General features: G+C 41.0%; 1 protein-coding gene across 7 annotated transcripts in view; it reads left to right on the top strand.

Moving 5' to 3' along the window:
• The window catches only part of fnbp1a (formin binding protein 1a), a 21,697-nt gene extending 8,741 nt beyond the window's left edge, over positions 1–12,956 (top strand). For 3 of the 7 annotated variants that reach the window (XM_034296536.1, XM_034296539.1, XM_034296542.1), the window contains exons 7-17: positions 583–597; positions 5,022–5,150; positions 5,258–5,404; positions 6,195–6,383; positions 7,543–7,725; positions 8,106–8,120; positions 8,358–8,467; positions 8,590–8,722; positions 8,909–9,036; positions 9,251–9,387; positions 9,688–12,956. In XM_034296536.1, coding sequence (XP_034152427.1) covers positions 583–597; positions 5,022–5,150; positions 5,258–5,404; positions 6,195–6,383; positions 7,543–7,725; positions 8,106–8,120; positions 8,358–8,467; positions 8,590–8,722; positions 8,909–9,036; positions 9,251–9,387; positions 9,688–9,866 — 1,365 coding nt within the window. In that variant the 3' untranslated portion in view covers positions 9,867–12,956. The remainder of the gene's footprint in view (positions 1–582; positions 598–5,021; positions 5,151–5,257; positions 5,405–6,194; positions 6,384–7,542; positions 7,726–8,105; positions 8,121–8,357; positions 8,468–8,589; positions 8,723–8,908; positions 9,037–9,250; positions 9,388–9,687) is intronic. The other 4 variants (XM_034296537.1, XM_034296538.1, XM_034296540.1 and 1 more) reach the window with 4 other exon arrangements.

Raw genomic sequence — 12,956 nt, 5'->3', positions numbered from 1 at the left:
AGGTGTCATATTTGTCCAGTGTAGGAACAGCTCCAGTAGGTCATTGTACTGTATAGTAGGGTTAGCAGGCTGTCATCCGGCAACAGCCCTCAGCTCAGGAAGGTTGACGCCCATGTTGCCCTGCCTGTCATGGACAACCTGCCTGGGATGTCAAATCATGGCCTGTAATTCAGATCTTACAGTTATCTGATTAGTCAATGGGCAAAACTGGACTGAAGTCCACGGTTTAGAGTTTAAATAACCACTGGGGTTGAATGGAACTGTTTCTGGTGGTATATGGACACTGCATGTAGCTGTAACAAGATAAAAAACAGTTTGTAAACCTCAGGAAATTGATGTCATGCAGTAAGGAATTGTAGAAAGCTTAAATGGACTAACATAAACAGAATAGATTATCACTAGATGTTAATATCATTTTGTGTGTCAGTTACTGATGTACAAAATATCTGAAAATATATTCGATATAGCTTAAGCCTTTTTGTAGTATATACAAATAAATGTTCACATAAATAGGACATGTAAAATCTGTCTGTAGTGCTCTGAAACTAACTCAGTGTTTTTGTTTTCTAACATGTCTTAAAGCGATGCTCTCTCAAGGTAGGTTTATAAGGTGTCTTTATGTTTGTAAGGATCTATGTTCAGTGTACCATCATATTCATATGGCTGCCTGTTTGGATCCCCAAAGATCTCCCACAACGTTAAAGGGACAATGTTAGGGTTTGGAATGGGTTCTTACAATAAGGAAATGCTGGGCTCTTAAAAATTCAGTTAGACTGCAGTCAATAGAAACAATTAAACATAATAAATGGGTAGTTCAGACATTTTTGCATATAGCCTTATTTATACTCTTTATGTGCTTCCAATTGATTGCCCAAAGGCTTTTTAAAAATGTATTATTGTTATAGTCTAAACATGCCATTGACTATGGTGCAATTTATACAATTTGTCTAAGCTTGTTTCCAAAACATTTGGGACGCTGCGTAAAATGCAAATAAAACAGAATGCAATGATGTGCAAATCATTTCATCCATATATTTAATTGAAAATAGTAAAAAGACAACTTTAAGTGTTAAACCAGAGAAATTTTATTGTTTTTGAAAAAATACAGGCCCTTTTTGAATTTGATACCAGCAACACGTTTCAAATAAGTTGTAACAGGGACATGTTTATTACTGTGTTGCATCTCCTCTTTTAACAATACTCCTTAAGTGTCTTGGAACTGAGGAGACCAATTGTGATATGTTTTTCCGTTCTTGCTTGATAGAGGATTTCAGCTTCTCAATAGTTGATGGTCTAATTTGTTGTATTTTTCGTTTCATAATGCATAATTCAATGGGTGACAGGTCTGTGCTGCAGGCAGGCCAGTTTAGCACCCAGACAGGTTTACTACGGAACCATGCTGTTGTAATACGTGCAGAATGTGGTTTGGCATTGTCTTGCTGAAATTAGCAAGGCCTTCCCTGAAAGAGACCCTGAATGACAGCATATATTGCTACAAAACCTGTATATATTGTTCACCATTAATGGTGCCTTTACAGATGTGCAAGTCACCCATGCCATGTGCACTAATCACCCCCATATTGTCACTTCTACTGGCTTCTGAATTGTGTGCTTATTACAAGCCAGATGGTCCCTTTCCTCTTTAGCCCGGAGGACACGGCGTCCATGATTCCCCAAAATAATTCAGCTTTTGATTTGTCAGACCACAGGACAGTCCACTTCGCCTTAGTCCATCTTATATGAGCTCCGGCCCGGAGAACACCGCAGCGTTTCTGGATCTTGTTTGTATCAGGTTTCTTCCTTGCATAGTAGAGTTTTAATTTGCATTTGTGGATTCGGTGACATATTGTGTTCACAGACAATGGATTTCGGCAGTGTTTCTGAGCCCACGCAGTGATTTCCACGAATCAATCAATCAAATGTATTTATAAAGCCCTTTTTACATCAGCAGTTGTCACAAAGTACTTTTAAAAAACACCCAGCCTTAAACCCCAAGGAGCAAACAATATTAGTGTTGAATTTCAGTTGCTAGGAAAAACTAGAGGAACCAGGCTCAGAGGGGTGACCAGTCCTCTTCTAGCTGTGACGGGTGAACATATTAAGAGTACAAACTGTAATAATTAATAAATGCATGTGGGCTGAGTCCAGAGTCTATTTAAACTTAGTCCAGGTCAGAAGCATGATCAGATGGATGAGGAGAGGGACAACACGGGGGAGGGGGAGGTGTCAGCACAGTGGCAGCTGAAATCGTCAGGTATTGTCTTGATCTGCAACACACTCCGGAGGTACTCCGGAGGTGTGGGCCAAGACCTCATGTCCTCCTAAGTTTAAAACGGCAGAGTACAGGGAACATTTTGAAAATGCGTTCCTTAGATCTACAAGGATTTGTAGTGGAGAAGGGGAACTGACCATACTTCCCAAGCACAATAATACAGCAGCGCAAGACCTTGGGGCTGCATACAGAGATTTCTTGGGATTCTCTGAATCTTTTAATGATATTATTTACCTGAGATGATGAGATCCCCAAACTCTTTGTAATTTAAGTTGAGTAATGTTATTTTTACATTATTATTATTATTATTATTATTATTATTATTATAGTCCTTCACAGAGTGGTGAACCCCTCCCCTCTCTGGAATGCTCTTTTTTTACCCAATCATGTAACTGACCTGTTGCCAATTATCCTAATTAATTGTGAGATGTTCCACCAGGTGCTTTTTTTTTTAGCATTACCCAACTTCTCAAGGCTTTTTTTCAAACATGTTGCTGGCAACAAATTCATAGTGGGCACATCTTTTTATAAATTTATATAAATTTAAATAAAAATTTTGAAATTTGTTGTCTTTGTACTATTTTCTATTGAATATAGGGTTAAAATGATTTGCACATCTCTGCATTCTGTTTTATTTCCATCTTACACAGCATCACAACTTTTATGGAAACAGAGTTGTATTAAATTTGCTCTAAAACATTCCAGTACAACTCCTATTTCATCCCAATTGTATTAATCCTTTGTCCCATTAATCCTTATTTTCATATTTTTGTTGTCGTTATAAACAGCATCATGCAGAGACATTTTCCAGAGTAAGATTTAATACTCTGTGGTGTTTTAGAGCGGTTATAACATGGTTATACACATTTTAATAATGTATATTAACCACCAGTCCCAGGGACCAAGCCTATCTTCCCGTCGTTGTTTTCCAATTCTTTCTCTTAATATAAAAACAAAATCAAAATGCTTTGTTGGATCACCTACCAGCACAAAACATGGGAAAATATGGCCACATGTAAACACAAGTAATACCTAATAACAAACAGCAAATATACACAAATAAATGTGTCATTGCTTAAATGAAGTATAATGTCATGCATACAAAATGTTCCCTCTAAGTTTTGTTTGTTTACTTTAAGTCCTGTGATTCTTTGGATAAAATCCTCAAGTGTCTGCTGAAATATTATCCAGATGTTGTCCTGTTAATGTACAGTTTTTCTGAGTGGTTGTTGATCATGTGCATGCACAGTGTTCCCCCTTTTGTCTTTTTCTTTTGTTAATGTTCTGGTTGTTTGTTCTGCTCAATGTTTCCGTCGTTTGATCACTGTAAATAAGTATTGAGGTGAGTCATTATATGACACTAACAAACCAAAGCCTGTGACTTGCTAAGACGATGAAATAAACCTTCCTGTCGCTATTGGAAAGTCTCACACAAAGTAACACATCACAGTAAAGCAGAGTAGTAAACAGCAGCATAGCACAGCTTTGACATGTTATTTAACACTAGGTTCATTGGTATTTGTGTTATAACATCTTTAATATATGCTGTTAACGTTCTCTCAACATCTCTCTAAGAGTCAAGGAAATACACAGGATTATAGTTTCCTGTCCCTAATGTATCTGTGGCCTAAGCACTTCCCTCTGACATGTTTCCGTGTCTTGTTCAATGTAGCCGAGGAGGTTTAAAGCCTTTGAAATATTAATTGAATCTTTGTTGAGATCCTGGAATGTCAGATGCCCAAACTTGACCTCATAAGAAGTGTGGGTTGTTTCAGAGCTTCTCTCATGTGATCAATTGAACATAAAATGTTGTGTGAATGAAGTCCCCACCCACTGGGCATAGACATTATTTCAGCATTTGATTAAATTAACTAATGCAAATAGAACATGTTTACTACATTATACAATAGCATAAAAAAAAGGTTAGAAAAAAACCCCAGTTACGTTAAAGACTTTTGGTCATTCCAATCAGTTCGCCATATTGATTCATGGCCATCACATGTAATACTTTTGCATTCAACCAGTTTTAGCCCAGTGGGTAGTATTTTTGGTCGTAGGCCACGCTTGGCTTGTTTCCTACAACACGCTGTGTGTACCAACCACAGGGAGTGTATTGCTTGAAAAAAATTGTTAAAGCTGTTGTTGTTGTTTTAAAAAAATTTAAGTGAAGTATACCATTCACAAATCTTTCTTTTCCTTTGCTGTGATCGATGTTGTGCTTGTTAACACAAAATGTATCGCGTCAGTGAATCTACATAGTGATCTTCACAGGTCTTCGCAGGATTCACAGTCCCACCTGTCGGTGTGCGCATGGCAGCATCTTTAAAGGTGTTTCTGAACTCCCTCTCGGTGTACAGGCCAGACAGCATCTTTAAAGGTGTTTCTGAACTCCCTCTCGGTGTACAGGCCAGACAGCATCTTTAAAGGTGTTTCTGAACTCCCTCTCGGTGTACAGGCCAGACAGCATCTTTAAAGGTGTTTCTGAACTCCCTCTCGGTGTACAGGCCAGACAGCATCTTTAAAGGTGTTTCTGAACTCCCTCTCGGTGTACAGGCCAGACAGCATCTTTAAAGGTGTTTCTGAACTCCCTCTCGGTGTACAGGCCAGACAGCATCTTTAAAGGTGTTTCTGAACTCCCTCTCGGTGTACAGGCCAGACAGCATCTTTAAAGGTGTTTCTGAACTCCCTCTCGGTGTACAGGCCAGACAGCATCTTTAAAGGTGTTTCTGAACTCCCTCTCGGTGTACAGGCCAGACAGCAGGCGCAGATGAAACACCAGGTGGCAGAGGACAGCAAGAATGAATACATCTCCTACCTGCAGAAGTTCAACAAGGAACAGAATGAGCATTATTACACCCTCATACCTCACATCTTTCAGGTACTACGGCACTTTCACACATCCTTCACCAAAACACTTGCATCCGCCCTATTCAGTCTCCGTGACAGGCGTGCATCTGATTAAGGCGTTCGCCCTCTTCTTTGCAGAAAATACAGGAGATGGAAGAGAAGCGGATTGAGAGAGTGGGAGAGTCTATGAAGACGTACGCGGAGGTCGACAGAAAAGTGTTACCTATTGTCGGCAAATGTTTAGATGGCATGACCAACGCTGCAGCCTCCATCCAGCCAAAGATGGTAAGTAGTCCTACTGCCTGTGGTACAGTACGGTTCTGTTACATAGTCATTAACCTTGAAGGGCATTCCTAAAGCATGGGGTTTTCGGGTTGAGGACGGCTGTATAAGGGAAACGGGTTCTTGTTTCCCTGTGGTCTCCGTGGAGGGTGAACAGGAACACATTTTGTGAAAATTCTGTTACATGTTTTAGTGAATTTATATGACTGGACATATATGCCGAAAGAGCAAAAATAATCTACTCTATTTGCTAAAGCAGTAAGGGGTTAGCGGCCCACTCAATAAAGGGAGGAGATTAATTATTCACACCGACAAAAGGCTGACATCGGTGCTTTGTTAATGGCTGTCCCACTTTCGCGGTAATGAGATGTGATTGTTGCTAGGTATTGGCCCATAGATGTCATGGCAGATAGTTACTGTTTTAGGTTGTAGCGTCCTGTGTATACAAAATTATCCTATATTCTTAATCATTTATCACTGACTTACTGCATTACTTTTGCATCGCTAACCCACCCAGACAAAACTTGTTCTAGATCAGCACTTTAACTCTGTGGCCCCTTCCTTGGTGGGTTTGAAAAACCATGTCTTCGCTATAATTTTGTCTTCCTGAAGCAGATGAGAGACTTTAAAATTATGTAGTTTTGACATTGGCTTCCGGGAGGAACACTTGCACTTTAAAGTGCAAATTAGTTTCTGCAATTTGGTTCAGTAAGTTGCCCTCAGGCTGAAATACTTCTGGTGAATATTCATAATTCTGTCTATTATACATGAATGAACTTATTTCCCCCGACAGGACACAAAGCAAGTGGTGGAATCCTACAAGTCTGGCTTTGAGCCACCTGGCGACGTAGAGTTCGAGGACTATAGCATGTCGATGAGACGGACCGTGTCAGAGTCCAGCTACCTGAACTCGCGTGGGGAGGGCAAGCCCAGTCGCAGCAACAGTCGGGGAAAACTGTGGCCTTTCATAAAGAGAAACAAGGTAAGGGCCAAACAACACATTCACCAACACTGTCCACTGTCTCCTGTAGAGTACCGTATCCAGCCCAGGATCTCCTTCTACAGGGCACCGCAATGTGGAACCGCAATGTGGAACCCTCTGACAGAAACGTCCATGTTTTCACACTTAACCCGGCCCGCTGGGCAACGGGAGAGGGGAGGGATTCTTTTTTTACATCTTGAAGAAATTATGAAGGTTATCTTGTGCCTTGGTTACTGCATCCTTGGTTACCAGTTACTGCACGCCTTTATTCTGAAATAAGTTATGTTTTTCAAATTACTTTTGGAATCCTAATGTTACTGATAGAAAAGTGTGTGACAAAGCATACACCACAAACATGTCAATGTCCGCTTCTTCTTGGTTTTTTATAATTGGATTAATCTCAATAATATTATTGATCATGTTAGTAAAAGGCTCACTCACAATGCAAAATTCAAGGAGATATTCCACTTGTTAGCTAAATTACTGCAACACCAGTGTTCATTCAAACCAACAGTCCCCTTACAGTCCACTCACTGTACGCATTTTTACTTTTGGACGACCTGGTTATAAAATAAGCTTTAAAAATTAAATAGATGTTTGAATCTTTATAAAACAAAAAAAGCTATTTAGGTGACACAGTGATTTCCTACACTATTTGCTGCTTTTGGGGCAACATTTAAATAATAGTGTAGGTACCCTTTAAGGCCTGAAGTGGTAAGATTATCCAGCATTCAACAAGTCCTTTTGGCCAGCCTTAACAGTCAGCCTGCAAGCTTGCAGCTGCAGAGCAACATAATTTTTTTGTAAACAATTAACAAGCTATTAAATAGATATGCCAACTGACAGCATAGCATTCTTTGAAGAAAATACTGTGCATCAGATGTGACCTTTCAGACGCTGGTCACATGGCTAGTTTGAAGGATCCAATTCCATGTGTGTTTTGTCTGTTCAGACTTAAGTAAAAAAAAGTGTTCAACTCTTGTTAAGCACAATGTTCACTTGTCCTCATGCAGTAACATCTCATGCACTGTTCTCCTAACCAATGCTGTCTTGTGTTGTTAACCGGATTCTTTCTGTTGTCCTTCCATCATTTTATTACTTTCCCCTTTTTTCATTCTTGTTGTCTTGTTTCATACCACTCCGTGACCCTTACCCATAGCTTATGTCTTTGTTAGCTTCCCCGCGTCAGCCACCTCCTCCCCCCCCCACTTCCCCCTCACCTGGAGCCGTGTCCAATGGCCCCCAGTCTCCTCAGCAGCCCAAGGAACCCCTCTCCCACCGACTCAACGAGTTCATGACTTCCAAACATAAAATGCACTGCTTAAGGAGTCTGAAGCGCGGGGTAAGTTGTTCTTGAACGGACAGATTGACTGAATGTGATGCAGTGGCTAGGGACCAGTTCCTGTTTCAGGCTCCTGCTGCTGTTGCTCATTCCGTTTCAACGCCGTCCAACCCGGTCCACGGCCCCCGGAAAGGCTTTTGGAAGGGGTGTGCACTCTGCTGTCGTGTCCAGACTGCACACGTTTGTTGTTCAGCGTTAGTTAGAACTGCAGATGCTGCCAGTGGTGAATGGTTCAAACTGTCACATATCCTGATAATATCCTAATTATATCCTAATATCCACAACCCTCCATTGCTGCATGTGCTTGTACGGTTTCATAACTGTGTCTCAAAGTTTGACATTTTGTCTTTTTCGTCCCGTCATCTCCCTTCCTTGGAAAGCTTTCCCTCAAACTGGTAAGCACGACTGTTTCCATCAAATCTCTTTAGATGGTTGAAGACTAGAGGGTTTTGTAATGCACCCACGGCAGCTCATGTCAGATTTTATGGTTGTAACAACGTAAAGTCAAAAACATGTGAAGCGTTGAACGATGTTCAGTCATCGCTCTGTGGCATTAGGTTTCTTTTAATGGGATTATGTTCTGATGTACGACTGCGTGTTGATTTTATTTTTGGTGGCTTATTTTTACATAGGGTTCTGGCCCAGAAGATTGTAGTCACCTACCTCCCGAACAAAGGAGGAAGAAACTCCATGCCAAAATCATTGACATTAACAAGGAAATACAAAAAGAAATTGACCAGAGGTACAGCAAATTTAAAGTCTGTTTCTGAATCATTATAACGTGTTTCAAACTAACCGGTTTATTTATTCGTGGGACTATTATTGAATAATGTTCATTTAAAATCTGTCAATTTTGTATTGAAGGGATGCTCTGACCAAAATGAGGGAGGTGTATATCAAGAACCCACACATGGGTGACCCAAACAGTCTGGATCCAAGATTAGAGGAGATTAACCAAAATATTGACAAGCTACAACTGGATGCAAGGAAACACGAAGTAAGTCGAGCTGTTATAGGGCATCCAGGTTATTCACACCGTAGTCTTTCCCCTCATCTGCCTCTCATTCCAGTTTGTTTCTAGATCTAATTGGTAGGGCGTAGAATTCTGCTCTCCTTTAAAAAGGTTGATGTATCACTAATTACCAATGAAGTTAAAGTGTACGGCTATGACGTGTGTCTCCAGGCCTGGCTTTTAGAGGTGGAGACCAGGTTAACAGAACAGGGGGATCCACAACGACGCCAGAGCGGATTTTATGACTCCCAGGCTACCACACCTGTCAACAACAACTGTGCTCCAGTTAACCGAGAGAGGTACAACCACTTATTCGACTAGATAGGGCTAGAATTAGTTGACGAGCAAGCACCACAACTCAAGTGGCTTTTGATTAACATGTATTTTAGGCTTGTCGTTCAGTTTTTAGAAATGACGTATGCCTCAGGGCGATGTGTTGTAGACTGCCTCGGACTGGATTATGTGGGTTTGCTTGTACAGTATTCATGTTTTGGGTCTGTTGATCTTGGTTAGCCCGGACGGCAGCTACACAGAGGATCACAGCACAGAGCATCACCTCAAATCTCGGAGTACCGAGTTCGACGATGACTTTGACGATGATGACCCTCTCCCAACCATTGGAACCTGTAAATCCCTCTACCCTTTCGAAGGTAAGCGTGTGTTTCTAAGATTGGCAGGGTGTTTTTCTTTCCAGAAATGCTCTACAAAAATACCAACAAACATGGACGGGTCTTCCTTCATGGTAACCAGTTGGGTAAAAACATTTCCATGCAGGTTAAAAGTGAAAATGTCCACTATGTGGTTACAATACGTGGTTTATCGTTAGATGTTTTACTCACAAACACGGTGCTTTGTATCTCTTCAGGAGTGTTAAACCATCCACAGTGGGCCCAGGGTTGGGATTCGGGGGAAATGAATATTTTAGTCCACTCGCCTTGTTCACTTCCCAGGTCAGAATGAAGGCACCATTTCCATGGCCGAGGGGGAGCTGCTGTATGTGATCGAGGAGGACAAGGGGGACGGGTGGACTCGAGTGCGACGGAACCAAGACGAAGAGGGATATGTACCCACTTCTTACATCAAGGTCTTTTTCGACACGAATGCCAAAGGTGCTATGACATACATATAATTGTCCTTCTGAGAGAGAGAGACACAATGGGTGGACAAACAAAAAAACTAACGTCCTGACATTTTAACTCCCCTGAACTCTGGTGTTTTATCCGAAAACATCCCAGAATAATTCGAGAAGGAACAGAGTGCCGGACTGCGTTTCCATTTGTACTTGTGTTTTTATGTTCTGTCATCTTGCTCCCATTCAAGTTTTTGGAGAAGTATTTTTATTTTGTGGGTTCAAAGGGGTGTGGATGTATAATCGGAGCCGACTCAAACCCACATTTGATGCCACTTACAACTTGCTTTTAAGGCCAATATTAATAACCAGTGTACATTTCTTCATTTATTTGACCAGCAAATATAGGCTGTATGTACAGTACGGTTTCTCCTATTGGAAAGCACTACACCTGAACATATCAGTTCCTAGTGGGAATAGCTATTATTGCATGCTTAAAGAGACCCTATTTTTATGCAAGTTAGGTTCTTCCAGCCTCCAATGCATTGCATGCACAGTGCATGGTATAGGTGACTGCGCTTGAGTAGCAGCCATGTTTGCCAGTGGATGACTGTGAAGCCTGCAAAGGGGAGAGGCGTACTAAATCAGTTGTCGCATGTGGACATGTTTCAAAGTTTTAAAGTGGACTTGCATTTTTACACCGCAGCAAAAGCAATGTGACATTTAGAAAAGGACACACTTGCATGCTATCTTGATTAGCAGCGACACAATAGTAGCGTTTTGTCTTTGCCAAGTTGTTGTTGACCCTTTCCAAAATCTTGGGGTTCACTGAAGAGCCTGAACTACTGAATATCGTGCTAAGTTTTCAGTGGTGTTCTCAAAAGGCTGACCTTCATTTCATTCTGTGATACATGGTAATGCAAACACCATCATTCCATCGTGAATCATTTATTTTGTCCCTGCTTTGTTTCTTTATTTGACATGAAGTAGTTCTGCATGCCACAACCAAATAATAAGTCCAAGTTAGCCAGATGACATGAATAAAATAGTATTACAACTAGATGGTGTTCCTCTGTTTTGAAAAGTAACAAATGCAGCCTCAGGTTTTCTGTACTATGATTTTCTATTGATGGTCAGAAACATGCTCTTGTGCCGCATAGCCAGGACGTTTTCGCAAACTGTCAGAATGATTGTCCAAAGATCAAGGAATGTCATGGAATTACTTTCCTCTTGTCTTAATGCCTCTAACATGTCTTGTGTGATTTTTGTTTGTTTGCTTTTTTGTTTGCTTTTTTCTTATTGCAGATTCCTAAAAGTCTTTGGCACGCACAGGGACTGCAGGGCACAGGTCCTTGCCAAAAGCGCCCTCCTCTTAGAACTGTAGTCAGAGAGACGACAGACTAGAGGGACGAGTTGCAAAGCAGGTCCAATTTGCGACCCAGTGCAGAAATCCAGTGGGTTTCTTTTGAACGGAGCAAAAACAACACATTGTTGGGCAACCACCATTTCGAGTCATTTTCCTACTGATTGTTTTTGCAAGCTTGCTTCTTGTTTTTCTAACTGGGGATGAGTATTTTCATGTTGTGGCTGCCTGTTGTTCTTCTGTACCTGGCCCTTAGGGGCGGTACCTGTTTAAGGGGGGGGGAGTCTGAGACAGCCTTGTTACACACTGAGGACTCGTAAACCTGCATTTAATCTAGCATTATGACAAACACCACGCCAAAATACCCATGCAAAACACCAACACCAATAGGCCGGAATTCAATTGGTTAATTCTTGTGGCAAAGAAAAGTAGGCGTTCTGTCTGCGCCACTTAGAAAGCATGTTTACATTTCTGTCAGTCGGACGAAACAGAAGCAAATAAATCTTTGCACTGGAACAGTGATTCTGCTATTCCAGATGAATTCAATTCCAGGCCTTATTTAGCACAGTAATGTGTCACGGTTACTGTCCACACGTGTATGTATATTGGGGTATATAGCTTACATATACTATATACTGATCATACATAAATAACACTGATTGTTGGCTTGAAACATCTCTGCACTCATTTGTTTTAGAAGCACTTTGAACACTGAGCTTTAGTTTGGACACCAGGGCAAACGAGTGCATTGTGTTCTCTGACTTAGGAGTCAGTGCAGCTTTGCTGATAAACATACAACCTGAATGGAGACGACAGCCCTCTTTCCACACTCGTTTGCTCTCTCTTGTTGCCTTGCAATCCGCACGTGAGTGACAGCTCCTCTCTCTGGCTACACCCCCACACACAGGCAGTAGCCATGGCGATTGTCTCACAACTCTCTTTCTCCGTCTCTCACCCTGTTTTCTTTTCCTGTCTTTCTCGCTACTTGTGGTGGCAGTAGCTTCTCTCCGGTTGGCGCTGTGTTTCTCTACGCATGCATGCTTGCCCTGTCTTCTTGCCTGTGCCGGTCCTAAAGGGAAGGGGGCAGACTGGATCTCTGTTACGTTACCTCATCACATGTGATACCCCGCCTCGTCTCTCTCCTGCCCTGTGTTTGTGCCTGTGGTTTTGTAATTTCAAAAGGTTTTTTTTTCTTTACTTGTTTTGTCAGTGCATGACCAGTTTGTTTTCTCCTTGAATTCTTGATATGTTCATGCAGTTTCATTATCTTCCAGAAAGATACTGACAGTTTTATATTTCTGCTGGTTATTTTTAAGTTTGAAAGCTTTCATTTATATTAACTGAGGTACAGTATATGGGACCTGCTGCTCTTTACATTAGCTGGTGACCACCTCCAACTGACAAACTTTAGTATTTGTATGTCCGTTGATAAAGAGATACATATTACCGAACTTAAGTCTCAGTGTATTCTGTAAGTATTTTGTGCTTTGAATTCACTGTGTACTGTCCCTTTGAAAACATACCGGTACACAGTACATAACTGATGTGAAAGCAACCTTTGTTTGTTGACTGTTGATAGTAAGGATGTAATTACTCTGCTGTGTGATGTGATAACTATGCTAAAGCTTGGAATCATGTCCTTATTTTCATTTTATTTTATAGTAAAATAATGCCTGTTTATTTATTTTAAGAACAATAGTTTTTGTTATTCCACGTTGGGATTTGTTTCTCTTGGAAATTTGATCTGAAGTCTAATATACTATGTTGGAAATAAATGAGATAATGAA

The sequence above is a fragment of the Esox lucius genome, chromosome 13 (genome assembly GCF_011004845.1).
Source record: "Esox lucius isolate fEsoLuc1 chromosome 13, fEsoLuc1.pri, whole genome shotgun sequence".
NCBI lineage: Eukaryota > Metazoa > Chordata > Actinopteri > Esociformes > Esocidae > Esox > Esox lucius.
Note: the sequence above shows the minus strand (reverse complement) of the source record. Positions and strands in the feature narration are given on the sequence as shown.